This window comes from Pongo abelii, chromosome 13 (assembly GCF_028885655.2).
Source record: "Pongo abelii isolate AG06213 chromosome 13, NHGRI_mPonAbe1-v2.0_pri, whole genome shotgun sequence".
NCBI lineage: Eukaryota > Metazoa > Chordata > Mammalia > Primates > Hominidae > Pongo > Pongo abelii.
This window is the reverse complement of record NC_071998.2, coordinates 84,405,634-84,433,624: the sequence shown is the minus strand read 5'-3', so window position 1 is coordinate 84,433,624 and position 27,991 is coordinate 84,405,634. Positions and strand designations below refer to the sequence as shown.

Here is a 27,991-nt window from a genome sequence, read left to right as displayed (position 1 = left end):
CCACGGGCTTTGCTTGCAGAGAGGTCTGCGGAATGTTGAGCATCTGAGGAGGAACATGCGGCGGCACCATCCCAGGCATTCCAAACGGACCGGGTCTGGCTGCTTCACCAACACAGAAAGAAAAGAATCACACAGCTGTGAACAGAATGCGTTTTCCAGGGCATCCTGGGGGCCAGCCCATGGCGCCAGGGATCACACCCTCACCTGGCTCAGACATCGACACCACCATGGGTCCCACTTCTCAGAAATCATTACAAATTGCCATTTCACAGTAAGGAAAACTTAATTTTAGGATGCTCGATTTGATGGACTGGGGCTGGGATTCTAACTTTCCAGATTTCTCAGTGAACTTGCCATAGTGGTTCTGCTCTCCTGCACTTCCTGAGGGCCTCGGCTGTCCCTCTGCCTGCAACTCGGTGGGGATTCTCTGTAACTCAGTCTCCCCGCTCAGGGCTGCTCCTAGCCTGAGGTCTCCGTGAAACCAGAAGCCCTGGCAGGCATGAAAGGAACAAAGTCGGACCAAACAGTTTCCTTTACCTTTGTCAAGCAAGAGGACTTTTCTATTGAAAGTACATTGCAACTACCATTAGGTTCTCAGCTAACTAGTGAGTTTTTAAATATAAAAGGAATTGCTTTTCATTGTTCAGCAATTAGGTTACACATTTTAACACATATATAGGATGAGTAATTTGCGATTCTGTGTTCTCTTAAAACATAATTTCATAAACCTGCCTGATGTGTGCTGCCATGTGCTAGTCATCAATTCCCATGCTACCTTGCAAAAATGAAGAAATCTGTGGAAGGACTGAAAGCCACATAGAGGAATGGCTGAAGCAGGACAGCAGGACATGGAACTGGGCCAGCCTGAAGCTGGGACAGAAGGCAGGGGCTGGAAGCCTCCACACTCAACTTCTGGCCTCGCGGGGTCTAACTAAGGACAGGAAGAAAGCTCAGGGGCCACGTCAGCCAACAGAAGTGAACGAGTGAGTAGATGGTGCCCATAAAGGGCTGTTGCAGAGACAGCACAAGACCCACAGTAACAAGGACTGACTGGGGCCCAAATGATATGCAGGAAACAGGAGGACATGGGACATGGACCCCTAGGAGCTGCACTCCCTCTCAGAACACTTAGGTGCTGAGCGCCTATGATGTGTCAAGCTGAGGACTGGGCCTGGGGATGAAAGGAGCCCTGAGGCGGTTTAAGTAAGATGCACACTGCTGAAGACACAGAGAAAATAGAAAACCTGTGTGAGACACAACAGATCCACCAGGGGCTTGCACGGCTGCACCATCTCTTCCTTGGGTTTGTTTTAAATGTGGAAGAAAACCAAGCCCAGAGCTTGCTGACTCCAATTTCCCTCTTTAAGCAGTAGATATGCTTCTACAACCTCTTCATCTGAACACCAGGTGATATGGTTAGGCTGCACGTCCCCACCCAAATCTCATCTTGAATTATAATCCCCATAATCCCCACGTGTCTAGGCAGAGACTAGGTGGAGTTAATTGGATCATAGGGGCAGTTTCTCCCATGCTCTTCTAATGATAGTGAATGAGTTCTCACAAGATCTGATGGTTGTATAAGGGGCTCTTCCCCCTTCACTCGGCACTTCTTACTGCTGCCTTGTGAAGAAAGTGCCTTGCTTCCCCTTCAACTTCTGCCATGATGCTAAGTTTCCTGAGGCCTCCCCAGCCATGCTGAACTGTGAGTCAATTAAACCTCTTTCCTTTATAAATTATCCAGTCTCAGGCAGTTCTTTATAGCAGTATGAAACCAGAGGAAAACACCAGGCAAGGGGAACACAACCCACGAACCACCACCTCTCACACTGCCTACTGCCAATATAGGTAAGGACAGAAACATTCCCCAAACCTTCACTCTCGTTCTCTGAAAAGCAAACGTCCATGGCTGCATTCGCAAGAGGCTCCCCTAAGCCAACACTGGGCGTGGTGAGACCAGGAGTGCAAACGCTGTCCTTGGTCCGGCGTCCTGAGAGCCAAGCATGGCCAACAGACGCTGGGAGTGAAGCACAGATCATTGTTGACTCCCCGCAGAGAACGACCAGGAATCTTACAGACTACAATTTGTCTGAGGTTCCTGCCTTCCACAGGCCTTCAGCTCGCAAGCTTTAAAACACCATAGCGCTTTGATCCTGGCTCGCACCAAGAAAAAACCTTGGCAGAGCTTCCACCTTTGTACCAAACAAAAACAACTGCAGTATGAGAAGCTGGGAATAATGAGACTGCCATGTGTGTAGTCACAGACACCTCACACTTGCACACAACAGGCACATAGACACACGTGCACACAACACATTCCTAACTGACCAATAAGTCCACAAGTCCGTGCCTCTAAGGGATGTGTGTGCACGATCAAGTGCTCACTCACACACAGGCGTAGATACAGAAGTGCACACAAACACACCCCACACGTGCATGCATGGCACACACACACACGCATGGCACAGACAATACAAGGAGCTGTTCCTAAAACAGTATGTTGGCTAGATCTGCACCTCCACGTGTATGATCAAAGTCGCTATTATTTTAAAAAACTGTTCACAAGTGATTCTGATAGGCAGGTTTGGTCCAAAGAATATTATAAAATCTATTCAAGCTCTAACCATATAATTTAAATCAATGTAAAATGTCTAGTGTATAATATCTTGTGGCTGACCTCACTTACCTAACTTTGGAATAATACAAATGTAAGGCTAGACTCACGTAGCACCTGCATTCAAGTGAAGATGATCGTTTTTGTTTTTTGATTTTTGGCCATTTCATCCTAAAACCTTCCTTGAAAGCACAAACTTTCCTTTAAAGCAAACAAACAAACTACATTACAGCATAAAACCAAATAATTCCAAGGAAAGAATATTTTCTAAAATCACATTCCAATCACTGACCTCAAATAATCCTCTGTGAATCCACAGAGCAAGTCACTATTCTATTAAAGCAGTCCAATAAGTGAATTAATTTGTATGCATTTTCTGAAGGCTGCAGAAGTGCCTCCTAAACCAGGGTCTGCCTCTGCAGATTCAGGCCTTCACCTATATCGGTTCTTGTTCTCCATGTCTAAGTGCAGCTGAGCAGAACCACTGTGTGTCTTCTCTACGACAAGAGGCATCTTTCTCAGAAGGGACACGGGGCTCCAGAGTAGAGATCACACCACCAGTTTCTCACTCTCTTCCTTTCACACTTACTAGAGAGGTGGGCTTTCAGTAAAAAAAATACGCAGACTGAAGACAAGAAGCAAAAGAAGAAAAAAAGGCCAAAACAGTTTACTATATTTCAAAATATTTCATAACTTTAAAAATAGTTTTTAAATAGTAAGAAGTTCTTTCAGAATGAAAAGAGACATGCACTGCAATCCCTCGGCTGTATGATCTTGACTTGTTACAGCTCAGTTACCTACTTCCTCAAAGGACTCACTTACACCTATATGCAGCTGTGTGGCGTTTGCTCTGAATTAAAATACGGTAAAATTCTTTAAAGAAATGGTGTTAAACTGGAACCTCTTCTTAGAACTACAGTCGGCCTTACCCCAGTCCCCATTCCTAGCCCAACCTAACAAATGTTCCTCTATTACTTGGCATATGATCCTGAAATGTTAAACAAAACAAACAGTAACAAAGTTAAGTCTTAAAAAACAAAAACAAACAAAAAAAAAAACTGGCCTGGCTCAGTGGCTCATGCCTGTAATCCCAGCACTTTGGGAGGCCAAGGCGGGCGAATCACTTGAGGTCAGGAGTTCAAGATCAGCCTGACCAACATGGCGAAAGCCCGTCTCTACTAAAAATAAAAAAATTAGCCAGGCATGGTGGTGGGCGCCTATAACCCCAGCTACTCGGGAGGCAGAGGCTGAAAATCACTTGAACCCTGGAGGCAGAGGCTGTAGTCAGCAGAGATCGTGCCACTGCACTCTGGCCTGGGTGACAGAGTGAGACTCCATCTCATAAATAAATAAATAAACGGGCAGACATTGTATGATTTTCAAGTATCACCCAAAAAATATAGCTTTGAAGATGTCGAGTCCAAGATTAAATAAATCAATATAATCCCTACCACCTTTAATTTTCATCGCTTGCAAACACAGACAAGGCAAAACTTTCCAACCATTTTAAGCATGTACAAATGGACATGTTTACTAAATCTCAATAGTCTACAGAAGATAAAAAGGTGTAGAAAGGAAACTGTCATGTGACCTGTTCCCGTTACACTACAGATCCAGTATCCAGAGAGGCAGGTGGGGCCTTGGAGCACAGTGGGAGGGCGCGGCGTCTGGCCGTCCTGTAGGGAGAGGAGGCCCCGCAGAGCCGGTCTGGCTGGCTGAGCCTGGACTGAGACCAGGTGCAATGTCAGTGCCCAGGGAGGCAAAGGATGGAGGAGCAACTCCCAAGAGCTAAGAGCCTGGGAGCAGCTGATGCCAGCCCAAAGCCGGGGTGCTGGCCAGACCCCAAGGGAAGAGCCAGAGGCCGGTGCCCAGAAGAGAAGGCCTGGTGACAGAAGGAGGCAAAACCTGAGGGACGATCAGCTTGAAGAAGGCTAAGTGCAAGGCCCATGAGAAGTAAGATTATGAACAGGCACATCCTGTGTGGCACGTGAAAGAATTTGGAACAGCGGGAAAAATAAAACCACGGAAGCAAATTTCAAGTCAACAGAAACAAGAACTTTCTAAGAACAAGAGCAGTTCAACAATGAAAAGGGTTGCTTTACTGACTGCTGGACTGCTCATACAAGAACATTCTACAGCAGGGAGCTGGGCTGAACTTCTATAAACATTCCTCACTCTCCAAATCCTTTCCATCCCTGAATGTGGATAGTGAGAGGGTAGACATCATGAGATACGGCATCATTCGAATCCACCCGGTGCCCGAGGCTCAAGTAGCAAGTTTTATCTAAATGTATTCAGTTCCTGGGTTTAATTAATCAGTTTGAACAGAATACTTGTACTGACTAAGCAAAGTTCAAGAAGGCAGAATAGGAACATTACACCTCATCAAGGCTGGTTACGGTGGCTCATGCCTACAATCCCAACACTGGGAGGCTGAGGCAGTTCAGACCAGGCCAGGCAACACATCAAGACCCTGTTTCTACACACACTCATAAAAGCAACACACACACACACACAAAAATCCCAAATCCCATTTAGCCACCGAAATGTGTTTTATAAGTCTATGATGAAATAAGATAAATTAGTTTCTGTCCATTTGTGGATTTTGGAAAAGCATAACCTGAAAGAAAACTTTACCAGGTCTCTATTTTGAAGTCACTGGTAAACTGAACTGACATTCCTCAATTGTAACCAAATATTGAAACGCCATTAACAAATACAACATTAATAAACCTAAATGCATCCACTTTGGGAAGACACATGCTGCAGTCTTTTAAATAAGACAATAGCTCAAAGGAGGGTGTAGGTTCTTCCAAAACATTCAATTTTTAAGTTCAAAATAAAAATGACCTTCCAAAACAGCCACACGATCAGGCAGCCTGTGTCACTTCCTACTTCACACTAACTACCACAAACCCACTGAAAATGGAGCGAAAGGTCGCAGAGCAGATGCTGAAAGCAAAGCCCCCAGCACCAGCAGGAGAATCCAATTTTCTACTTGGGAATTCTGGACCGGAAGGGCAAGAGGAGTGGCCTTTCTACTCAATGGGAATGCCCTGACTTCCCTCTGGTGCCCTTTATTCTGTCAGCCTCCGGGGCTTAACACCAATGTCATCTGCATTAGCTTTAAAGATAAAAACTCATCAAGATGAACTAGGACGCATCTCAAAAAGACCAAGTGCAGAATAGTAAGCACGATACAGCATTTAATTTAAAATTAATGTATTAATTATTCCATATGTATAAGGTGAGAAAATATAAAAACATGTTCAAGGGGGCTGTACATGACTTTTAGAAAAGCCTGAAGCATCTCTTTTTTATAAAAGACTGATCTGAAGCACAGGTTACCATTTGTGTAACCTGAAGTAGGTACGCCACCACTCATTCTACTATTCCTTCTATTCTTTGTTAACAGTTTTTCATCAAGACAACAACAAAACTTTAGTAAAAATCTAAGAAAGGGCAAGTCTAGTAAGCAAAGCTATAGGACAAAGTGAGGATTTAATATAACATTTTTAAGGAATATCAAATTTTTAAGGTTATTAGTAAAATACAGCAATAGTATAATATTGAATACCTCATGAAAATAAAATTTTTTTAAAAATCATTATAGTAGCAAAAAACTAAACACGTTCTTGACAATGACAGCAGGGACATGGCTAAATTATATGGCACCTCCACATTGCAGAGTCTGGAGAAAATAAGAAAGTCATCACCAGCTTCTATAATGGGCCCCACTTACGGGTCATAGCCCCCAGGCTTGGTCAGTCCCAACCCCCGAGGCCATCCATGCTCCCTGCTGAGCCCACTCCTCTGCAGGAGGCCCCAGGCACTCCACTTCTGCCCTGACCACAACAGGACAGGAGGGCCACCGGGTGGGTCCAGGTGGGTCCAGCCATCCAGCTGTCAGCCAGGCATGGCCCGGGGCAGTGTGGGCCACCATGTGGTCTCTTTCACATTTCCACTCTTTCTGTCCTAGAGGACCTGCCTCTATCCTTTGGCCCTTTTGCTAGAGCACTCAGTTGACTCAGGTAGGTTACACTAGAGATTTCTCACCAGAGCCTACAGTGGGCTCTGTTCAGACCTCCAGGGTCTGAGTGGCATGCCACTGAGTTCCCTGGAGGCTGAACACCTTTTCTCCGCAGCTTAGGATCAGTCATCTGGCATTTAAAATCATTCTTTACATATTGTCTTTTCAACTTCCAAGTGGGATATTTTCTCATGTTCTCAGATTCTGGGGGATATGTTATTGGAGAGAGAGCGTGTGTATTTTCAAAATAACTGTTAACACTATCTATTGAGCAATGCGACACAGAAATCGGGGCTGTGGTGACACATATGAAGTAGGGCTGTTTATTCTATGGAAAAGTCGGGGAGCAGCAGGACACACAGACCTCATGCAGCACAGGAGCCCCTCTCAGTCAGGATGGAGTGATGCCCATCAGCAAAGCAGGGGCAGGATCCCCATGGCCAGAGCCCAGAACACCAGCTCCAGGACCAACCCGGCTTCTCCCTCAGGTCCGTCACAAATAACTTTCACAACATGAATTCCCTCTCCTGGGCAGGTTGCCTGAGCTGGAGGTGGCAGTGCCCACCCCAGACCACTCAGCCTGCTGTCTCCTAGGTCTGCATCCAGGTCAGTCACTGGGTGTTGCAGGAAGGTGATCCCTCAGACACAGTCTGGTCTGGTAGAATGTGACCAGCCTTGGGGACCTGTCAGGGCACAGGCTGACCACAGGCTCCTGTCCCAATGAAACACCCCACGGGGCCCTTCCCAAGCACCTGGCAACCGCTACACCCAGAGGTCACTGTGTTGCTGTGACCAGGACCAGGTTGCTCATCACTGTGTAGCATCTGTTCTTTGCTTAGTGCAGATTAGCACCTTTTTCAACATGGTCCTATTTGCAAATTTCTTCTCTGACATGCAGCAGTCTGGCTGCTCTACACATCTGCCCTCAGTCTACTCACTCTGTGACCTCCCCATGCTGCTTAGTGGAGGCTAGACTTTCAAAAGGCCAGGTAGCAGGAGGCTGTCTGCTATGAGAGATCAAGCTCCTCTACCTTCACTGTAAAACCACATGTGCAACAAAACCACTCCTTTCTGTATCTTTAACCCCTCTCTCTCAGTAGTCATCATCCCCATAACAACTTCAACCTGCTCAATTCTCCCCTGCATTTCAAAGCCCCACCCCTTTATGGAAATGACTGGAGAGAGGCGTGGTGCTTGCCACCCATCCTATCCTCTTCTATGAATTTCTATACTGAGGAAGAAGGAAAGCTAAAAATGACTTTTCCTAGGATCCACTGCCTCTTGTTGAGGGCCAACCAATTGTACATACACAAGGTTTGGGAGCTCCAAATTCAGCCGAAGCCTGCCCTGAGTGGTCCTACTGACACTCCATCTATCAGGCGGCGCCCTCATCTTGCCCAACCTCTCAAAACTCAGCGCTGCTAACAACTGTGCACAGGGTATCTCCCCTGGCCTTGCTGCGCCCCTCCTTCTGTGCATCCACCTCCTGCATCTGGCCCCAGGGGCACCATCTCTTTATCCTCCACTTCCACCACCATGGCTCCTCTCAGCATTACCAGCAAAGCTGCAACCCATGACTCCAGCCTAGCTCCTCACCCTGCTTTCACCTGTGCATTCTAATGCCCATTTCCCATCTCCACCGGGATCCTAGAAGGCGCCTCAACATTCGTGTCCAAAACCATCCTCCAAATCTGCTCTTCCTCCAATCTTCTTTATCTCATTAATGGCATCCTCACCTGAGCTGCTCAAGCCAAAACTCTGGGAGCCATTTCCCCCGAATTCTTTTCATTGAGCTTCTATAATCAAGCATCAATATCTACTATCTACTTATTCTATCTCCCAAAAACCTGTGAAATCCACCCAGCACTCCTGCCTCCCACAGAGGAGAAGTTGCCCCAGGGACTGCAACCATGCCTTGCCTCAATACTGAAAGATTTCCCACTCCTTTCCCTACACCTGCCCTTGCCCACCCCGATCCCCTCTGCACACTGAGGCCCGAGCAATCCAAATGCACACCTCAGCACACCACTCCAAGATTAAAACTCTTTCATGAGGATATTTCTTTAACCTGGAAAAGGTAGAGGAGATAGTGCTAAGGGTTAAGATGACAAGACATCAGACTCCCCCTTAAGATCAAGGGCTAGACAAGAACAGTCACCATCGCACCTTCTATTAAAAATCGTGCCCTGGCCAGGTGCGGTAGCTCACATCTGTCCATTTGTGGACAGCACTTTGGGAGGCCGAGGTGGGCAGATCATGAGGTCAGGAGTTCCAGATCAGCCTGGCTAACATGGTGAAACCCCGTCTCTACTAAAAATACAAAAATTAGCCAGGCGTGGTGGCAGGCACCTGTAACCCCAGCTACTCGGGAGGCTGAGGCAGGAGAATTGCTTGAACCTAGGAGGTGGAGGTTGCAGTAAGCTGAGATTGTATCACTGTACTCCAGTCTGGGCGACAGAGCGAGACTCCATCTTGAAAACAAAAAAAAAAAAAAAGAAGAAAAAAAAAATCATGCCCTAAGTCACAGCTGGCTCAATGGATCACGAAGGTCAAAAAGATACTAGAGAAGACACAATCAGCCAAAGCAAGATACAAATAAACTATGAAAATTAATAAGAACTGAGCAAAGTTAAGATAAAATCAACTTACAGTATTAATTTGAAAATATAAGACACACATAGAAATAGCACCCAAAAATAAATACCTAGCAATATCTCTAACAAAAGATGTTATGAATGCTTAATGAAGAAAATTCAAGTTTATGGAAAGATATTCAAGACAATTCAAATCAATAGAGAAATGTAACATTTTCTTTAGTACACTCAATAATAAAGATTTTATTCTTTCCAAATTGATCTACAGAGTTGGTGTAATTCCAATCAAAATCTCCACAAGGATCATAAAATGTACATAAAAGTGAAAAGGATCAAGAACAGTCTCGACCTCTTGCAGAAATATTCCATGGGCAGATTTGCCCAATCAGACATTAAGTATTATTATAAGGCTATGGCAACTAGAACGGCATAATCCTGTGGCATGAAGATAATCAGAAATTCAACAGAACTGAGCCCAGAAACAGACCCACACACGGAGACACTCAACATGTCAGAAGAGGATAGCGTTCTCAGTGGACAATACTAAGGCAACAGGTTCTCCACAAGGTGAACAAGAAACTGAATTCCCTCACTCAAACCATAAACAAAATTCAGTGCCAGGTAGTATCAAAGGGCAAAATCATAAATAAAACTTTTAGAAGACAAAATGTTTATCACCTCAGGCTAGGGAGGAATTCTTCCTTTACGTTTTATTTTTCTCCTTCTCATGTAACACTTTAAAACAAACACAAGAAAAAAGGGAACTGTATGATAAGCCACATGTATCTATCAACCACCCTCAAAATTAACCAGCACACGGCCTATTGCGTGTCATCTGCACTTCCACCCTTCTTTGCCCACTACTGCATTATTGTGAAGCAAATCTCAGACATGACATCATTTCATCCATAAATACAGGATAGGACTTAAAGGTACAAATGATAAAGGGAAAAATTCATGTATTTGACATTAAGAACTCTGACATCAAAGCACATCATGAAGACAGAAAAATGCAAGCCACAGATTGGAAGATTATTATTTGCAGTCCATTTATCTGACTAGCATCCAACATATATATTAAGTATCCCTATGAATAAGCAAAAAGAAAAACAACCCAACAGAAACACAAGCGAACAGGCTGGGCGCGGTGGCTCATGCCTGTAATCCCAGCATTTCGGGAGGCCGAGGCGGGTGGATCACGAGGTCAGGAGATTGAGACCATCTTGGCTAGCATGGTGAAACCCTGTCTCTACTAAAAATACAAAAAATTAGCCGGGCGTGGTGGCGAGTGCCTGTAGTCCCAGCTACTCAGGAGGCTGAGGCAGGAGAATGGCGTGAACCTGGGAGGCGGAGCTTGCAGTGAGCCCAGATTGCACCACTGCACTCCAGCCTGGGCGAAAGAGCAAGACTCCGTCTCAAAAAAAAAAAGAAAAAAAGAAACACAAGTGAACAACATGAACAAGCATTTTACAATAGAGCAAACCCTACTGGCCCATAAACATAAAGATTCTCAACCTCATTAGTAATCAGGGAAATGCAAACTGAAACCTTTACAGGATATAGTTTCATAATCACTAGACCAAAAAATAATAAAACGTGGAGCAACAAGAGGGTTCTTTCACTTCTGCCAGGAGAATAAATAGGTGTATCCGTGTCCGGCAGCAGCAGAGGCTTGAACAGGGTCCTACCCTGGAGGTTCCCTGGAATTCCACTCCTGGGCACATCAGGTCACATGAAACAATGTTCACAAATGCACTATCCATCATGGCAAGCAGCTGGAAACAGTCCATTTTCCATTAACAGTAGAATGGACAAATATATATTAATACAATGGAATGCTGCACAGCATTAAAAAATGAACTATGCCAACATGAATGAAACCCAATAATATAAATATTAAGAAGGCAAGTCAGAGGAGTACATGCTATATGATTTTATTTCATAACAAACAAAATGAAACTATTTAGTATCCAGACATACAGACACGATAAAATTATACAGAGAAGCACAGAATAACTAATACAAAATTGAGGGTGGTACAGAGTCGAGGAATGCAACCAGGAAAGACATACGAGAGGGCTAAGATATTAGTAATGTTCTAAGACTAACACATTGTAGTATGATAGTTACAAAATCATGTTTTTTACAGGTAAAAATTATTCCATGAGCTTTCATGTTCTAAGAGTAAAGTCTAAACCAAGGTGGTGCCTGGCAACTGCACTGCCGCTCTCAGCATCACCTGACCACTCTCCCCGCTTTCTGTGCTTCAGCCACATTCTTATTTTTCTTCTTCACTATGTCCTCCTACCTCAGGACCTCTCACATGCCACCTCCCCTGCATGGAATACACTTCCTCCCATATTGGCACCTTGCTAGATGCCTACTGAACCCCCAAACCCCACTCAACAATAATCTAATCAATCAGAATCAGCCATTTTAATCGTAGATTGATTCAATCAGGTTGGTCTTCCTTGAGGTTCCTGTTCTCTTTTCTGCAGGATTCTCTGGTGTTCACTTCCCCACTATACATTCATCTGCAGGGGCAACGGTAACTCCTCTCTTATTTACCACACCATTCAGCACCCAGCACACTGCCTGTCATGAAATGCACAAATCAACGAGCTCTTTACTTTAAAATATATATATATATACTTTTTTTTGGAACAGTTTCAAGGTTACAAAAATCTTGAGCAGAGTACACACTTCGCATTGGTGTGACACATTTGTTCCAACCAATGAGCCAAACCTGGCTACATTATGATTACTAATGCCCACAGCTGACATTAGGGTTCACTCTTGGTGCTGTACATATTCTGGATATGAATAGATGTATAATGCCATGTATCCACCATTACAGTATCATACAGAATAGTTTCACTGCCCCAAAAATCTGCCTAATCATCCCTTCCTCCCCACAACCTCCGGCAACCCTTGATCTTTTTCCTGCCTCCATACTTTTGGCCTTTTCCAGATGTCCTATAGTTGGAATCGCACAATATGCAGCCTTTTCTGATTGGCTTCTTTCACTCAGTAATATGTACTTATGTTCCTCTGCATCTTTTCATGGCTTGATAGCTCATTGCTTTTTAGTGCTGATTATTTCATTGCTTAGATATACCAAACTTTATTTCCCTATTGACCTACTGAAGACATCTTGGTAGCCTCCAAGGGTTGGCTATTATGAGTAAAGTTGCTTTAAATATCTGTGTGCAGGTTTCTGCATAGACATAAGTTTTCAACTCCTTTGGGCAAACACCAACAAGCATGACTTGGGAATTTTGTAAATATCTGCGAAGCTGTCTTCCAAAGTCACTGTACCATTTTTGCAATCCCATTAGCAACACAATCTATTGCTACCCATCCTCACCAGCGTTTAGTGTTGTTGGTGTTTTCTATGTTAATCATTCTAACAAATGTGTAATTAAAATGTGTAGTAGGAGCTCATTTACTTTTCACTAAGGAAGGCCAATGACACAGTGGATACTTCTTCAGCCTCAATTTCACCTACACACAGGATCTGTGCCCACAGATTCCACATCCACAGATCTGAGGTGAGACCTCAGTGTTAGTTGTGTTGTTACTTTAGTAAATTCCACCAATGATTTTGAAGCAACTGGTTTAACCAGGGAACTAAATATTTTGAAATCTCAACTATCACATATCTTATTTGTGCTTGCATTTAGATTGGTGATTTCCTGGTGAGCTATAGCAGATTTTACATGCTGTGACAGAAAGAACAAATCACAACCATTTCCAGATAGGCAGGTCCTTGCTTAGTAATTATGACATAGTGAATGCTTAAAAATAAGTATGCATCTCACCACCACTTATTTTCAAAATCATCTCAAAATACATGATTTCTGGGGGACTATATTGCAAGTGTGTGTATGTGTGTGTGTGTGTGTGTGTGTGTGTGTGTCCTCCTAAGAACTCTACACTACCCAATAACTGTTTAGAGATCTGAGGTATTTTTCTCAATACTGCAGATAGATTTACAGGCTTACAAAGAAAGGCACAGAGGATGAGCTGTGGTTCCTAAAAGCCAGGCCAACTGGTACCTAGCTAGGAACATTCCTTTTTAAAAAATATAAATTCCTAAGGCCCAATTAAGATGCTGAAATAGCAGTTTTGAGGTGGAATCTAAAATTCCAGCCAAGTTTAGAAACCTCTGGTTAGATCAACTCGCCCCATGTTTTTCCCCTACAGCCATGCTCTCTAAGCTTATGATTACCCTAAAATTTCTTCAAAACTCTACACATATTCCAATTTCTGAATGATTAATAAGATAAATTCTAATATAACAAGAAACTAATATCCCCACATTGGTTGTTCAAAATTCTGAATTATTTTCCTGTAGAATAATATAATGGACTGTGGTTGGATTCTATGACAGATCACCAAAGACCACTTAGGACCTATCTACTACTTATAAAAATATTTCTATGGAATATACATCATGGGTTCTAACTTCGGGTGCCAGAAAGGGTCCCACCGACTCCATGTTGTTCCTTCTAGACTTTCAACTTAGGTTCTAGTCTTCGTCCTGTTGGTTTCACTGGTAGGATCCCAGTAGTATGCAGGGGTAAAAATCAATGACAGCTAATATAATTTATGTTTCCTCAGAGTTACCAGAAAAAAACTAAAGTTATTTTTACAAGAATCCACTTCTGCTAGTTCCAAATTGTGTGTATGCAGCTTGAAACAAAACGTCCTTCCCAGTCTTGCCTGAAGCCTCTCTCCAGGCTTGTCTCCTGTCATTCCAGACTGCCTACCCATCATCTTAAAAGTCTACACTGCCCAAACTTCCTGCCGGGCTGTCATTCTGTGCCTGTAATTTTGTTAGTCCCTCCGCATACAACCCTCACTTCTGCAACAGCCAGAAGCATCAGGGAATGCTGCACAGAAGGATTTACAGGCAGTTCATGCCTACCCTAAGCTGCCTGAAACTATCACCCCAAACATCCCAAACTCCACCAGTTACTTTCCTGTTCTCCATAAACCACCGAGTAGTGAAAATGAAAGTGAAACTAAATTCTGAGTAAACTTCATCTCTAAAATACTTACCTAAAATCTTAATAATTTGATAAGAACACAAAAGCACTTGACAGAACGTATTTTTAAGATATTCAAACTTAACTCACCTTGCCTATTCAAAACATCTTCATAATTATCATGAGCCCAGATCAATGCCAAATGTTAAGTGTGCTGCCTTTCTCTATACTTATCTTCCTAATTTTCTCCTAAGTAGATTTTCTAGTCCCAAGTACACTCTAAGGACTTTCTAAACTACACCTGCCATACAGATTGTCCCACAGGAGCACAATGTCAGTGAAACACAGGAGACTGCTGGCCCCACCTCTGAGCGCTCCTTCAGGCTCCTCACTGCTCATTCCAATGCCCAATCATTCAGTGCCTGTTGAGGCCATTCTGCCAATGAGAAGAATAATGACAGTATCTACTATTAGACAGTATCTGTTATTCTTATAGGCAGAATTACCTAAAAGGGCATTGAATGATTGAACAAGTACTTCACTAAAGCACCTTACATACGCCTTCTCTTTTAATATTCACATAATGACCCCATTCTATAAAATAGGGAGCTCGAGGTCAGGAGGCAGTAGGCCACAGGTGGCAATGTTCATGCTCCCCATCATTCCCACAAGCAATTATTAGACATCTTCTGTGTGCAGGGTATACAGTAGACACACTGCGATCTGGTCCCATAATGCCTCACCTTAACTGATGAAACAGTATACAGCCAGTCTCCCTCCTGCTGATGCTCTGTGCTCCCTTTTCCAAAAATAATCCTAAAACACATCTCATCACTTCACTCTCTTGATTTAAAAACCAAGTGGATCAATTCATTCAATCAAATATTTATCCACTGGGGATATAAAAGTAAAGGTGACTAATAGGCTCTCATTACCCTAGACTTTACATTGTGGGGAGTGACGGGGAAGGGGTGGTGGTGGTGAAAAATAGAAGCCAAGGAGTGTGCAGAGATTTAAAGCTAGGCAGGCCTTGGAGAACACGACAGCCTGGATCTCACAAATCAGAAGGGCACAAACACAAGCTGGTCAGAGAAAGGAGCCCTCCAGGCACAAAAGCTGGCCCAGAGGCCCAGGGCAGAAGCTAGCTCGGTTCATGCAAGGCAAAAAAGGAGGCTGCGCTTAGGAGTGAGGAGCCAGCAGTCTCAGATGATGGGGAGGAAGCAAGCTAAGCAGTTGGGAATTTATTCCAAGTGTGATGGGAAGCCAATGGGGAATTCTAAGCATGGGAGTAGCACAGTCCAATTGCCATTTTTAAACATTACTTTGGCTGCTGGGAAGAAAATGGATTGCAGGGGAGCAAGAGAGCAGCCAAGAGCCCCACTGGGAGGCTGCTGCCATTTACTGACCTCGCAGTGGAGATTCAGCCACTCCATGCCCATCTCCAGGTTACAAGCCCTACCTCCTTTATTACAGGGCATCGGCACAGGCCGTGTTTCCCTGTCTACCACCCAGCCACATACATAGGCAGCCAAAGCCAGTACCATGTCTCTGATCTCCAATGCCCAGTTCCTAGCATACAGCAGACACTATGCTTGAATAAATGAAGGGTGCAGCTCTTACGGCCACTTTCAATCTTGGAATTAGTCTTCTCAAATAAATAAAAAGTCTCCTTCCAGTAAGAGTCTCTTGAACATGCAATCATTCTTTTGTTAACTTAGATGAAGCAAACAACACAATTTAAACAAGAGTTGGGGTCTATTTCTCATACTTCTACTTACAGTTTAGTGCTTTATAACTTCCACAAGACATTCAATATGAAGCAGGCTTCAGGCTAACAGCTTATAAATATTTTTATTTCCCAATTTCAAATCTCTGAATTAACTTTTGGTCTTTTGCAGGCTGAACATGGTGGCTCATGCCTGTAATCCCAGCATTTTGGGAGGCTGAGATGGGCGGATCGCTTGAGGCTAGGAGTTCGAGACCAGTCTGGCCAACATGGTGAAACCCCATCTCTACTAAAAATACAAAAATTAGCTGGGCGTGGTGGCGCATGCCTGTAATCCCAGCTACTCAGGAGGCTGGGGCACAAAAATCACTTGAGCCTGGGAGGTAGAGGTTGCAGTGAGCCAAGATCACGCTACTGCACTCCAGCCTGGGCGACAGTGCAAGACTCTGCTCAACAACAAAAAAGAATTAAAAAAAAAAAAAAAAAAGGCAGGGGTCAAGAAAAGAGAGACTACAAATACACTGCATTTATGAAATCACTTGCAGTTCTGGAGGCCCTTCTGTGTCCTCAGGCAATTCTGTATTTAGAAGCGGATATCTCAGAGCTGCCAAGACGTCAACATCCCCTCGACCTGCTGCCTCATCTGCACAATGCCCTCTGATTCTTCTTCATTCTACGAAGGCTGTTAAGTTCTCTTCTTCCTCAATATTTTCAGGGATTGCTATTGAGTCTGCCCAGGAAGTCTGGCTATACTTACTGGCATAACTACAGAAAATCATGTTTCAAAAACATAAACCTACAAGATTATATGGTGAATATTTAAACCTATTTGGATTATCATATGGTCAATATTGATCACAGGCTTTTATTTACTTACCTAAGTAATGTGGTGGATGAAATGACATAGGCTTACTAGTCGCTGAATAATATCCAATTGCTCTCTTAAATCGAATAACTTTGTCATCTGTTCTAGACTGAAATAAAGGCAGGAAAACCTTCATAAATCAGTGTGCCACTGGTCATGTGTATCACAATGTTTTTTACAATTCAGCACATGTATAATATTCTACAGCTTTTCAAGTTAGAGAAGAATTTTGAATGACATTAAAACTTTCAGGGAAAATCAATAGATTACTACAAAAGAATCAAACCAAACGTGAATTCTTTTGAAGCAATGTAGTCACAAGAGCAGAACTCCAAAGTGGTAGTCAGGGCCCTGGGTTCTAGCTCTAGGACTTCCCTGACTTCCACTCTGCTTGGTCTCTGGTCCTGCCCAGAGAGGAATCTCAAGCCATCTGTACCAAGGGAACGGATGGCAGTGACAGACTGGGGATGTTCCTGCCCAGGGTTTCAGCTCTCTCTTTTTCTTCTGAGATGGAGTTTCGCTCTTTCGCCCAGGCTGGAGTGCGGTGGCGTGATCTCCGCTCACTGCAGCCTCTGCCTTACGGTTTCAAGCGATTCTCCTGCCTCAGCATCCCGAGTAGCTGGCATTACAGGCGCCCACCACCACGCCTGGCTAATTTTTGTATTTTTAGTAGAGACAGGGTTTCACCATGTTGGCCAGGCTAGTCTCAAACTCCTGACCTCGTGATCCGCCCGCCTCGGCCTCCCAGAGTACTGGGATTACAGGCGTGAGCCACTGTGCCTGGCTGCGTTTCAGCTCTCTAGAGACACAGCAGGAGTTTCACAGAGCCTTGCCTATTCTACTGATGCCAACTTGTTGGCACACCTACTTCCCCAAAAAAGAAGAAAATCCCTGACCATCACCTGAAGAAAACAGACAAATCAGAGATTTATAATGCCATATGACTGACTTGATACAGTTCATGTTCTGAAAACTCTGAAATACAGATCCTATTAAGATCGAGAACTTATGAGCAGGAGACCTCACCAACTGTCTAACTGAATCTCCCTCCTTTTATTCAGCCTGGAAAAGCTGGCTGAAGCGGCTGAGACTTCCTGGCTGGCAGGGAACATGACCAGGCTACCTCAGCCTCTGGCCTTGCAACCTGCAGCTTTCTTCCAGTGGCCTGAGCAAGAGCTCTCAGACCCATCCAGTCAGCTTGCACCCTCAAGTCCCCTTCTTCCAAACCTGGCCACACCACTATGCAAAGTCGTATCCCATGAATCTGTTGTTTTTGTTTTTGTTTTTGTTTTACCTGTGAATGCTGGAAAACATCTTTAGCTATGGCATCCAAGTCAGAGGTGTCCTGAATGTTGCGTACATAGTCAGCAACGGCTTTGATCACTACGTCGCAAGGTGGCAAGACCAGCTGGTGGGCCCGGACCTGAGAAAACAAACGCAAGTGTCAACAGTGGATGGTGAGCAACCAGAACCAGGCTAATCTGAATGCAGGAGCCAGAAATTCAACAAGGAGCTACCATCTAAGATCTTATCAGTGCCTGATGATTGTCCACCTGTGAGATCTTGGCCCTAAGACTTTCCTAAGCCGTTCACATTCTGAAGCTCAACAACGGGATTTTCCTTCCAGTGGATGAAATACAACTCAGCTGCTTAAACTGTGTTGGGTGAAAAGAGCATCTGACAGCCTTCCACCACTTCTGAGAAGTCCAAGACTTGTTTGCGATTAATTCCAAGGCCAGGACCTGCACCCATAACAAGCGAAGCACAAAGCAGCCCAGAGAGAAGGCCTGGAGCCACCATTCGCTCCCTTTCTTTCTACACCAACCAAGATGAAGGCCTGCACAAGTAGGATCTTTAGATTAGAGCCCAGGACTCCCTGAAACTGTAAGCAGAAATGCAGTTACCAAGTCCTTGAATCCACCTTCAAAGGCCAACTTCAGCTCTAACTGGAGAAAAATGGTATCACTGCCTGTTGAGGGGGCATGTTTGAGGAAAGTGACAAAGAATATCAAATAAAGCGGAGGAACATCTCATTAGCCAAAAACAGCTGATACTAGAAAAACGTAAGTTAACAGGTTGAAAAAGAAGACTAGCCACCTAATAAGAGCTTTGTGGTAGGCAGGACAATGACCTCTCAAAGCTGTCCGTATCCTCCTCTCCAGAACCTGCGAATATGCTGCATTACATGGCAAAATTCAACGAAGGCTGCCTGTCAGCTGACCTCCAAATAAGAATCCTGTCCTGGATTGTCCAGACAAGCCCAAGAGAATCACAGGGTCCTTGAAATGTGGAGAAAGGAGGCAGTGATGCAGCATGACAGGGCCTCAGATGCTCGAGGCTGGACAGGCCGGGATCCTCCCAAGAGCCTGCAGAGGGACCAGGCCTTGCATGTTAACATACAAGGAAATGAATGTTGTCTTCATGCCTGCTGACACAACATTCACTCCACATCCCATAATGGATAAAGGAGTAATTTTGACACTCAAGTCTTATTATTAAAGAAATACATTTCATCAGGCTAGAACTGCCATAGAAAATGACTCCCCTGATGCATCTGGGCTAAGCACATTGAAAACCTTCTGGATAGAATTCACTACTCCAGTAAGTGAATGCCATTAAGACCATTCATGATTCATGGGAGGAGGTCAAAATATCAACCTTAACAGGAGCTTGGAAGACTTGGTTGATTCCAACCCTCGTGAATGGCTTTGAGGGGGTTCAAGACTTAAGTGGAGGAAGTCACTGCAGATGTGGTGGAAATAGCAAGAGAACCAGAATTAGAAGTGGAGCAAGAGAACCAGAATTAGAAGTGGAGCCTGAAGATGTGACCAAATTGCTGAAATCTCATGATAAATCCTGAATAAATGAGGAAGTACTTGTTATGGACAAGCAAAGAAAGCACCTTTTTGAGATGGAATCTACTCCTGGTGAAGATGCTGTCAAAGATATCAAAATAAAAGCAAAGGATTTAGAACAGGACATAAGCTTAGTTGATAAAGCAGTGGCAGGGTTTGAGATTAACTCCAATTTCATAAAACATTTCTACTGTGGGTAAACTGCTATCAAATAACATTGCAGGCTATAGAGAAATCTTTCATGAAAGTAAGAGTCAATTGATGTGACAAACTTGAATGTTGTCCAATTTCCTGAAACTGCCACAGCCACTCCAACCTCCAGCAACCACCACCCTTATCAGTCAGCAGCCATCGGCAAGACCCTCCACCAGCAAAATGATTCCAACTCGCTGTAGACTCAAGCGATCATAGCATTTTAAAGTATTTTTGATTAAGGGATGTACCTTGCGTTTCGGACGTAATGCCATTACACACTTAATAGACTACAGTACTGTGTAAACATTTCTATTACATGTACTAGAAAACCTAAAATTGACATGACTTCTCTATCATTCCCCTCCAGGCCCCTGCTCTCAAAGGCTCCATGTATGTCACGAGGTGGCTGCAGAACAGCAGAGTCCCCTTTGGTAAGTGCCTCTGCCTTTCCAAGTCTCTGTGCATGAGGAATGCACAAAACAGGGACATGTTCCAGTGAGTTATAACGGTGTATTAGGTTACTGTTATTTTGTTGTTGTTGAGGATCATGATGGTATATTAGCTAACATATCTTAGCTAGACACTCTTTTAAGCGTTTTATGTATAGTACTGTATTAATTTACACATCTATCATGGCAGCCCTTGTTTGTGTTAGAGGTGGTACCCTCCACAGGGTTCTGAGTGGTCAGTTGTGGCCCACAGGCCACTGGCAAGTGGCGGCAAACCCTTGGCAGCCACAGAGGGCCTGCTGCCCACCACACAATGCCTACTCAGCTGCTGCTGGCCCCCCTGTAGGCAGCAGTACTACTATGTACAGAATCATGGGACTAGTGCCAGTGAAACTATGGAAACCCTGGGTGATCTGGGCATGCACTGCTGTGGTGGCCTTCACGTTCATGACGCACAGTGGGAAGAAAAGAGGAGTTGGCCCAAAGGTATTCAGCCCAGGATGAGGTCCATAGAATGGCCAGATTCAAGATGTGGCTAGCACCCCAAGCCTGTGGTGGCCTAATGTCGCCCGTGCCAGAGGCCAGTCCTCGATCACTCCAAACCCCCTGCTTGAGGGTTCCAAATGAAACAAGCAGGTCTTCCTACCAGGACCTAGGTGAGCTTCTGAAAAGAGCACAGAAAAGCAGGCCTCCTGAATTTCCCCAAGTGACTGAACAAAGCAGGTCCCACATGCTTCACAGCATGACGGAGAAGATCTTCTGGGGCAAAGCACAGATGATCTGAATGACAGCACTGACCACTGGCAACCTGCAGAGCTGCCCGACCAAGAAATTGTGAGATGGAAGCAATGCTTGCAGATAAGAAGGGGAAGATGAAAAGGCCGGAGCAGGCAAAGACAGTAATGGAACAGGACACGAATGCTGGAGTGAGGCAAATGACCTCCCTGTCCCACACCCCTCCAAGCATCCTGCATCTGCTGGAGAGCAGTAGAAACCATGTGCAGGATGGAGACTTGGCAATGGAGAGGAACGGGGAAGCAGGATATGGTGGTCCCCTAGCATCCCGGCTACAAGTTCCTCCGAAGAATGTGGATGGTGACGGTGACTTAGGTGCATCCTTCAAATGTCCTGAAGGAAAGACTGAGGCAACAAATAAGCAATTGTGGGAAGAATTCCAAAGGAGTAAAGAACGCACAGCACAAATCCAAAGTCCGATTGGCAAGAGGCCTCTCTGCAGGGCACAAGGGCACAGTTGGGGAAGGAGCTCGCAAAGCTGCAGCTGAAGCTTCCTGCTCTGCCTGAACTGCACTAAGAACCCGTGATGGGGCCTCAGTAGGAGTCCACGCAGGAGGATGCCTACTGCCTGGACCTCGATCAGAGACTTCTCAAGGTGCACTAGTATTTAAACCGCATGTGTCAGACCTGCAAGCGCTAGGAATTGAAGGAAGACAGTTCCAGTTTTCAGAAGCAGATACTCTTCCATAAGAAAAGGGCCCAGGAAGGCCGGATGGCTGCCGGGCCCACTGAGAGAGCGCTCCAGGAGCTCCCGAAAGAAAATGGCCACCACTACGGACAGAAGCTGGCTGACTGCGAAGCCAAGTTTCAGCCTTTCCCGAGTCGCCCTTTGGCTCCTGGGACTCTGCCCAAAACCCATAGGGCCTGAAAGCCCCCAGGAGGACAGTGGGCCCCCAGGAGGGAGGCAGGTCACCATGTGAGGGCTTGGGTACAGAGCACCTGCCTGTTTGATTCTATTTCCCCTGTAGTTGGGTCCTGGACACTCAGACTCGGCAGAACATCAGCCGCTGCTGCTCCCTTTAGAGCACATTTGGGTACTCTCTTGTTAGTTTAGCTACCATTCAAGAGTTGATGCTGAAACTGCTCTCACTCAAGTTTGATAGATAGCATTAGGATTGTAAGGTACTGTTTATCAAATGAAGATTGTTTAATATAATTCTTACAAATACATTGATTCCACATCTTTGGACCCTCCAAAATTATATAGGGTAAGTATTGTATTTTCTTTTAGAGAAAGGGCCCCTCTTAACCTCAACATCATTGTGTTTGATATGGATGGGAAGGTTTAAAACAGAGACCATTTCTGATCTATGAGCTGTTATTTGAAAATAGTATATTAAATTGGCTTGAATAAACTTTGGTTTGAACACAATGCCAAAATACACTCAAAAACAAGACCATACCACTCAAAGATCATATTTTTAATAGTTTGGTCCTAACCTTTGTGGTTTAATTTAGGGAGGTGGACATTTTGCCACCATTGCTTCTTATTTTGCAACAGGCAGCAGCAGCCGGAGAGCCTGGGCCTTGCATAGCAAACAAGTCAGCCTCCCAGGCCAGAGCAGGCAGGAACAGCAACAGGCTTTCCCCAGAAGTAAAGAAGTTCATAGAGAAGGTGCAGGGCCTCCTGTCTCCCAGGGGCACGTGCAGCCCATGACAATGGCTTACACCCAAGACACCACAAGTAACTGGGCAGCCCTGCTTCACTCCCATCCCACTTCAAAAGAAAACAACAGAACCTGCTGCTTTTGTTCCTGTGGATATCCTTGTCATCACTATCCTCAGCCCTACAACATGCAGCTAAAAGATCCTTGAAGTGAATAGATGCTATAATTAAAGTGTCCCCTAAATCCTTCTGAGTGGCTCAGTAACATCTACCCTCTGGTTTAATGCCGAAAACACCGGCCCTTTATAATTTGCTGAACATGCAGCTGCCCTCCCCATCAGCCACCCTCCACCACCCCACTCCACAGGCAGCTCTGAGCCTGTGCAGAGAAGCTTACTTCCCTCCTGGATGGCTCTTAATCTAGCCTTCTAAATCCAGTCCAGGATGAGCTCCCTGACGTCTTCTTTAATCCTTAGGGTCAGGACCTGGTGTGCATTTGCTACCCACGTGCAGGAGGAGTCAGAGGTGCTGTCCTAAGGGCTTGGTCACATCAACAAACCCCACCCCTGCCACATGAGAAAGTGGCTGGAAACAGAAATGCAACACCACAGGGACATATGGATGGACTTTACATGAGACATTTTAAATTGAAGAAGATAGATAGATTGGAGAGTTGTAATATATCTTTATTTAAAAATAACAGGGAATCTTGGTAGTAAAAGGTATTCTAGGATAAATCCTTTAGAAACTTGTTAAGTGTTTTAACATGATAAAAGCATATATGTATGAGAAGTTAATTTATATGCTATCTATCTACATAACTCTATACATACATACAAATATATATATACACCTATATAAACACCACACACAAAGGTAGTTATCAATATACTTACAAGTGGGAAAAAAACACATCAAGACTTGTTTGTCCATGAAAAGCATCATCAGCAGTGTTGCTAAACTTTCCCTGAGATTCTAAAATAGCACATGGTTCATCTCATCACAGCAGTAACTACACAGGAGGGTTAAAGTAATTTGTCCTTGCCTATTCATAAAAACAATTAACACTCAAACTAAACAAGTGAAGTGTCTGCTGCTTAGAGACAGTGTATAAAATATTGTGATTTATGTCCCATTTATTTCCTCCTCTGCTTTCTTTAATCAGTTTTTTAAATCTTAGCCCAAAAACTTAACATTAAAAAAAAAGTCAAATAAATTGCCACATATCTAGAGCTAGAACCACATGTACATTCTATCTCTAAGGAGAGTAAGTAAACTTAATTAACAAGCAAACACTTATGATCAATTGCTTTTTTCACATCACTGTGTAGAATTTCACTAATTGTGACTGAAATTTTACCTGCTTTGTAGGTCAAGAAAATAATTTAGAGCTGGAAAAGACCTTTGAAAGATTCAACCTACCCCTTTACTTCCAGGCAGAATCATTAAATAATAAATAGATACTGTTTGGGGGGAAATTGATCATTGTCTCCGTGCAAAAATATCCTCTTATGTGAAAGATTTTCACTTTTAGCATCATCTTTCCCCAAATCTCCTCATCATTTCCTACTGAAAAACATGTTCTGCAGTCTTCTAAACATCACTGACAGATAGATATAGCTGAATGCAGAATGCCACCAAACCTGACCCAGGCAAGCATGCCACAGGGCTATCTCCCTGACATATCACAATCCATGAGCAGTGGTGCCCCATTGTCACCCATTACAATTTCTTGTCCTTTGGCCACTCTTGACAACCTTTGTTTTGTTTTTAAAAAAAAGCCTCCAAGAGGCTGCAATCTTGGAGTTGGGTCAGTGGTGTGGGCACCAGCCTGGCCACACTACTGGGCCTATTCCCCGAATGGGTGGTGCTGGGAGCACTGGCTGGACTTCTGCTGCGGCCACGCAGGGTTAGCCTCTGGCTTCATCTCCAAGCAGCTTGACAACCCCAGGCATAACTTTCAGAACAAGCAGTATGTATTCTCACCAATCTATCTACCAGGCCCATGTTAGGGGTGAAGAGTGGAGGCCGGCACCCATACTACATACTACAAGGACACAGAAATCCATGGAAACCCTGTCAGGCACATCCTCAAAGGGGACTTCAATGGGAAGCCCTCACTGAAGCTGCCTGGTGACTACTCCAGACAGAAAAGATCTTTGATGCTTTAGAGCCGCTGATTTCAGTGAATTATTTCAGGCACTCAAGGGGCGTCTTAAGGAAGCTAAGAAACAACTACACTATAACAACATTTGAAATCCAAAGAAAACAATCTCTTCCTGGTTCCTGAAAGCAAAATAATAAATAATTTAACCCCTGCTAAAGAAGCATTTATTTATTTATTCACTGTTTTCTAATATTTCACTGCTTAAAAATCTGCAGTCTCACTCTTGGTTATATCTTTAAAATCAAACATTTTGTCTATAGCTGTGAATTCATTTAAATGAAGTTACCATGTAATATTCCAACTGTTAAATCAAACTCAACATGCCACACTACTCAAATGATTCAATAAAATCCAATATTCCTTTTCATATAATATGTTGACTGAAAACTCTTTCAAAGCTCTCTAAAATGTACCACTAGACAGGATCACTTGACAGGGTCTGACCTAATCTCTAAAATCCACTTGGTCATATTCCTGTGGGATGTATAAGCTAATTAAATATACCATACAAAGCAATGATTAAATGATTTTGAGACTGTTGGTGCCACTGCTCCCAAAGTGTCTCTCGGCTGCTCATTTAAAATGCAAATGAATATAAATGCAAGTTTCACAAAGTATCATTGCTGAAGCAGAACTGATCCACTTCATTACCAAGTGGAAAACAGTGAAAGGCAAGTACTCTGCATTTTGGCAATTTCAAGGAAGGGAAATGGAAGCTTGATTTGGTCAATATTCATTCATGGATGAGGCCTGTGCTAGAAAAGGAACACAGAACAACCCTTCAAATTTCCTGACTCACATTCTTCTTGGTGACAAAATGTTGCCCCAGTCTAGGACACAGTGGAGCACAGGTCTGGGGGCTGAGGAGGGAGAAATGCTTCCTTGGTCATCCAAGGTGGGCAAAGCTCAAAGTGTAGTCCCCAAGAAACTGTCACCACCACAGTCCTTGGCCCCAGCAGTCTCTGCTTTTGACCAAGCCCTCCAAGCTACAGAATCACCAAATGCAGCCTGCAGGCCCAAGGTTTTCTACTACAACAGCCAAGAGAAAGGAAAACACATAGACCCTAGAATTGTCAGATACCACTAATAGCCATGCTTTCAAATTTCTTGAAACGTTATGACACATATGAGTATTCTGTACACACGTGCCTAAATAAAGATTTGAAAGGCTGTTAAAATGCAATTAATCACAAATAATGCTAAGTGTGATCATCTCTCCAAAGATGGAAACTGCTATGCACGTATACTGAAGTACCTAAAGGATTTAAACTGAACAAAGAAAAGTTATTCATCCCATTTTACAGGCCTAGAGCCTAGGACGAAAAGGCAGGTAGGCCAGAGGTGGCTTCTGCGGTCCTACTGGAACCTGGGCTCCATCGTGCAGTGACAGGATCTCTTTACAAAAAAGTGCCACCAGTCCAAGGAGGAAACTGTAGTGTACCGTGGTCACCTTCCCTTCTTGGGGGAATACCTGTCATGCATTCTAATCGTTTTGAGGGCTGTGTACCCAGGCTGTGCCCTAAGGATGCATACTCCATTTAATCCTCACAACTCTATGAGTAGTCACTGTTAAAATCCCCATCTTACAGAGGAGCTTACTAAGTACCCACCACAGCCAACCAGGTGAGTGGCTGAGTGGACTCTACACACTTAGCCACAGCACTGTGGTCTTTTTATCTTCCATTCGAAATTGTGCCTTTTTTTAAGTGTTGAAATGTGCTTATTTAATGAAAAGATGGTAGACGGTGAATTCCCTTTTCTTCCAATATTCTTATTTAGAAAAATTAAGAGTTGGCAACACAACAGTAATCTTCCAACTTTTTTTTTTTTTAACAGATAAGTGGAATTCAAATCACTGCTACAGATGAAGAGAGTCACTGAGAAATTCTAAACGGGGGAATGATGAGATCAGACCTGAATTTAAACAGATCATTTTGTTAGCCATGTGGAAGATGGACAGCCGAGGAAAAGATCAGCAAAAGGGAGGGTCCATGGCTCCTGCATGAATCCCAGCAAGCAGTGACTGAAACAGAAGTAAGGAGAGGATGTGGCAATTCAGGAAATATCAAAGCAGATGCAGGAAGGGGAAGAATCAAAGATGACTCCCAAGTTCTACCTTGGATGACTGGCAGGGTCAGTGGTGGCACTAGGTGGCAAGCACAATACAGGAGGACAAGCCAATTTAGAGAAAATGAAGACATTTGTAAATCAGAAATGCCAAATCTGATGTGCAGGTGCAACATCCAAGTAGAGAGGACTGGGCGGAGAGCTCAGTGAAGGGGACTTGTCTGGAGAAATATATTTCATGGTAGCTGAGACTTCAGCACAGATCTGCCAGGAGAGTGTGAGAATCACAGTACAGATGGAACCCGTAGGAGGCAACAGAGGCGAGGAGGAAAAAAAGAAAGACTACAGAACACTGACATGTGGAAAGCCAGGCGGGAGGGCCCGTGAGGAGAGGAGGATTATGATAAGGCTGAAAACCATCCACAAGATCAGCTCACACAGGCATCCATGGTCTTGACAAAAGCAATCTTATGACAATGAGATTAAAGAGAAGGAAGTTAAGCGTTGGGGATGTGACAGGAGCTACCACTGGAGACACAAGATGGTAGTCAGAAGAACATGGGGCAGATCTGTTCATATTTACAACTGAGGGCCAAGAACCAAAAGAGAGGGAGAGACTACACAGAGGTCCCACCAGATGTGTTCAATGACAAATGCTCAAGAAGGCCAGGAATACTCTGGTGTCAGGCTAGAAAAGAAAGAAGTAAAAATGGGAAAATAAATGTGTATATGAGGAAAGAGAAGTTGAGGAGGACCATGCCTGAAGGTGTCAATATCCTGGCATAAAGAACCTGCTAAGAGAAAGCAGTGTGAAATAGAGCAGAGGCCCAGGAGAGAATGGTGAATGTTCACAGTAACTGGGAAGGAGAATAGAATGATACTGCCCACATGGGGGGGCTGCCTACAGTCAGACACCAGCATTTTTTAAATCAGTTTTACTGAAATACTTCATGTGGAATAAAATCCATCAATTTTAGCATATAATTCAATGAGTTACAACACATGCCTCCAATAGTGTAACTACTATCACAATCAAGAAA

At 44.1% G+C, this 27,991-nt stretch overlaps 1 protein-coding gene across 5 annotated transcripts in view; it reads right to left on the bottom strand.

The window, feature by feature from the left end:
- Window positions 1-27,991, bottom strand: part of FAM120A (family with sequence similarity 120 member A) — a 114,180-nt gene that overhangs the window by 50,373 nt on the left and 35,816 nt on the right. For 3 of the 5 annotated variants that reach the window (XM_024251922.3, XM_054520253.2, XM_024251926.3), the window contains exons 4-6: window positions 18,112-18,240; window positions 16,830-16,926; window positions 2-102 (exon numbers count right to left, since the gene is read on the bottom strand). In XM_024251922.3, the coding sequence (XP_024107690.1) occupies window positions 2-102; window positions 16,830-16,926; window positions 18,112-18,240 (327 nt within the window). The remainder of the gene's footprint in view (window position 1; window positions 103-16,829; window positions 16,927-18,111; window positions 18,241-27,991) is intronic. The other 2 variants (XM_024251923.3, XM_063714286.1) reach the window with 1 other exon arrangement.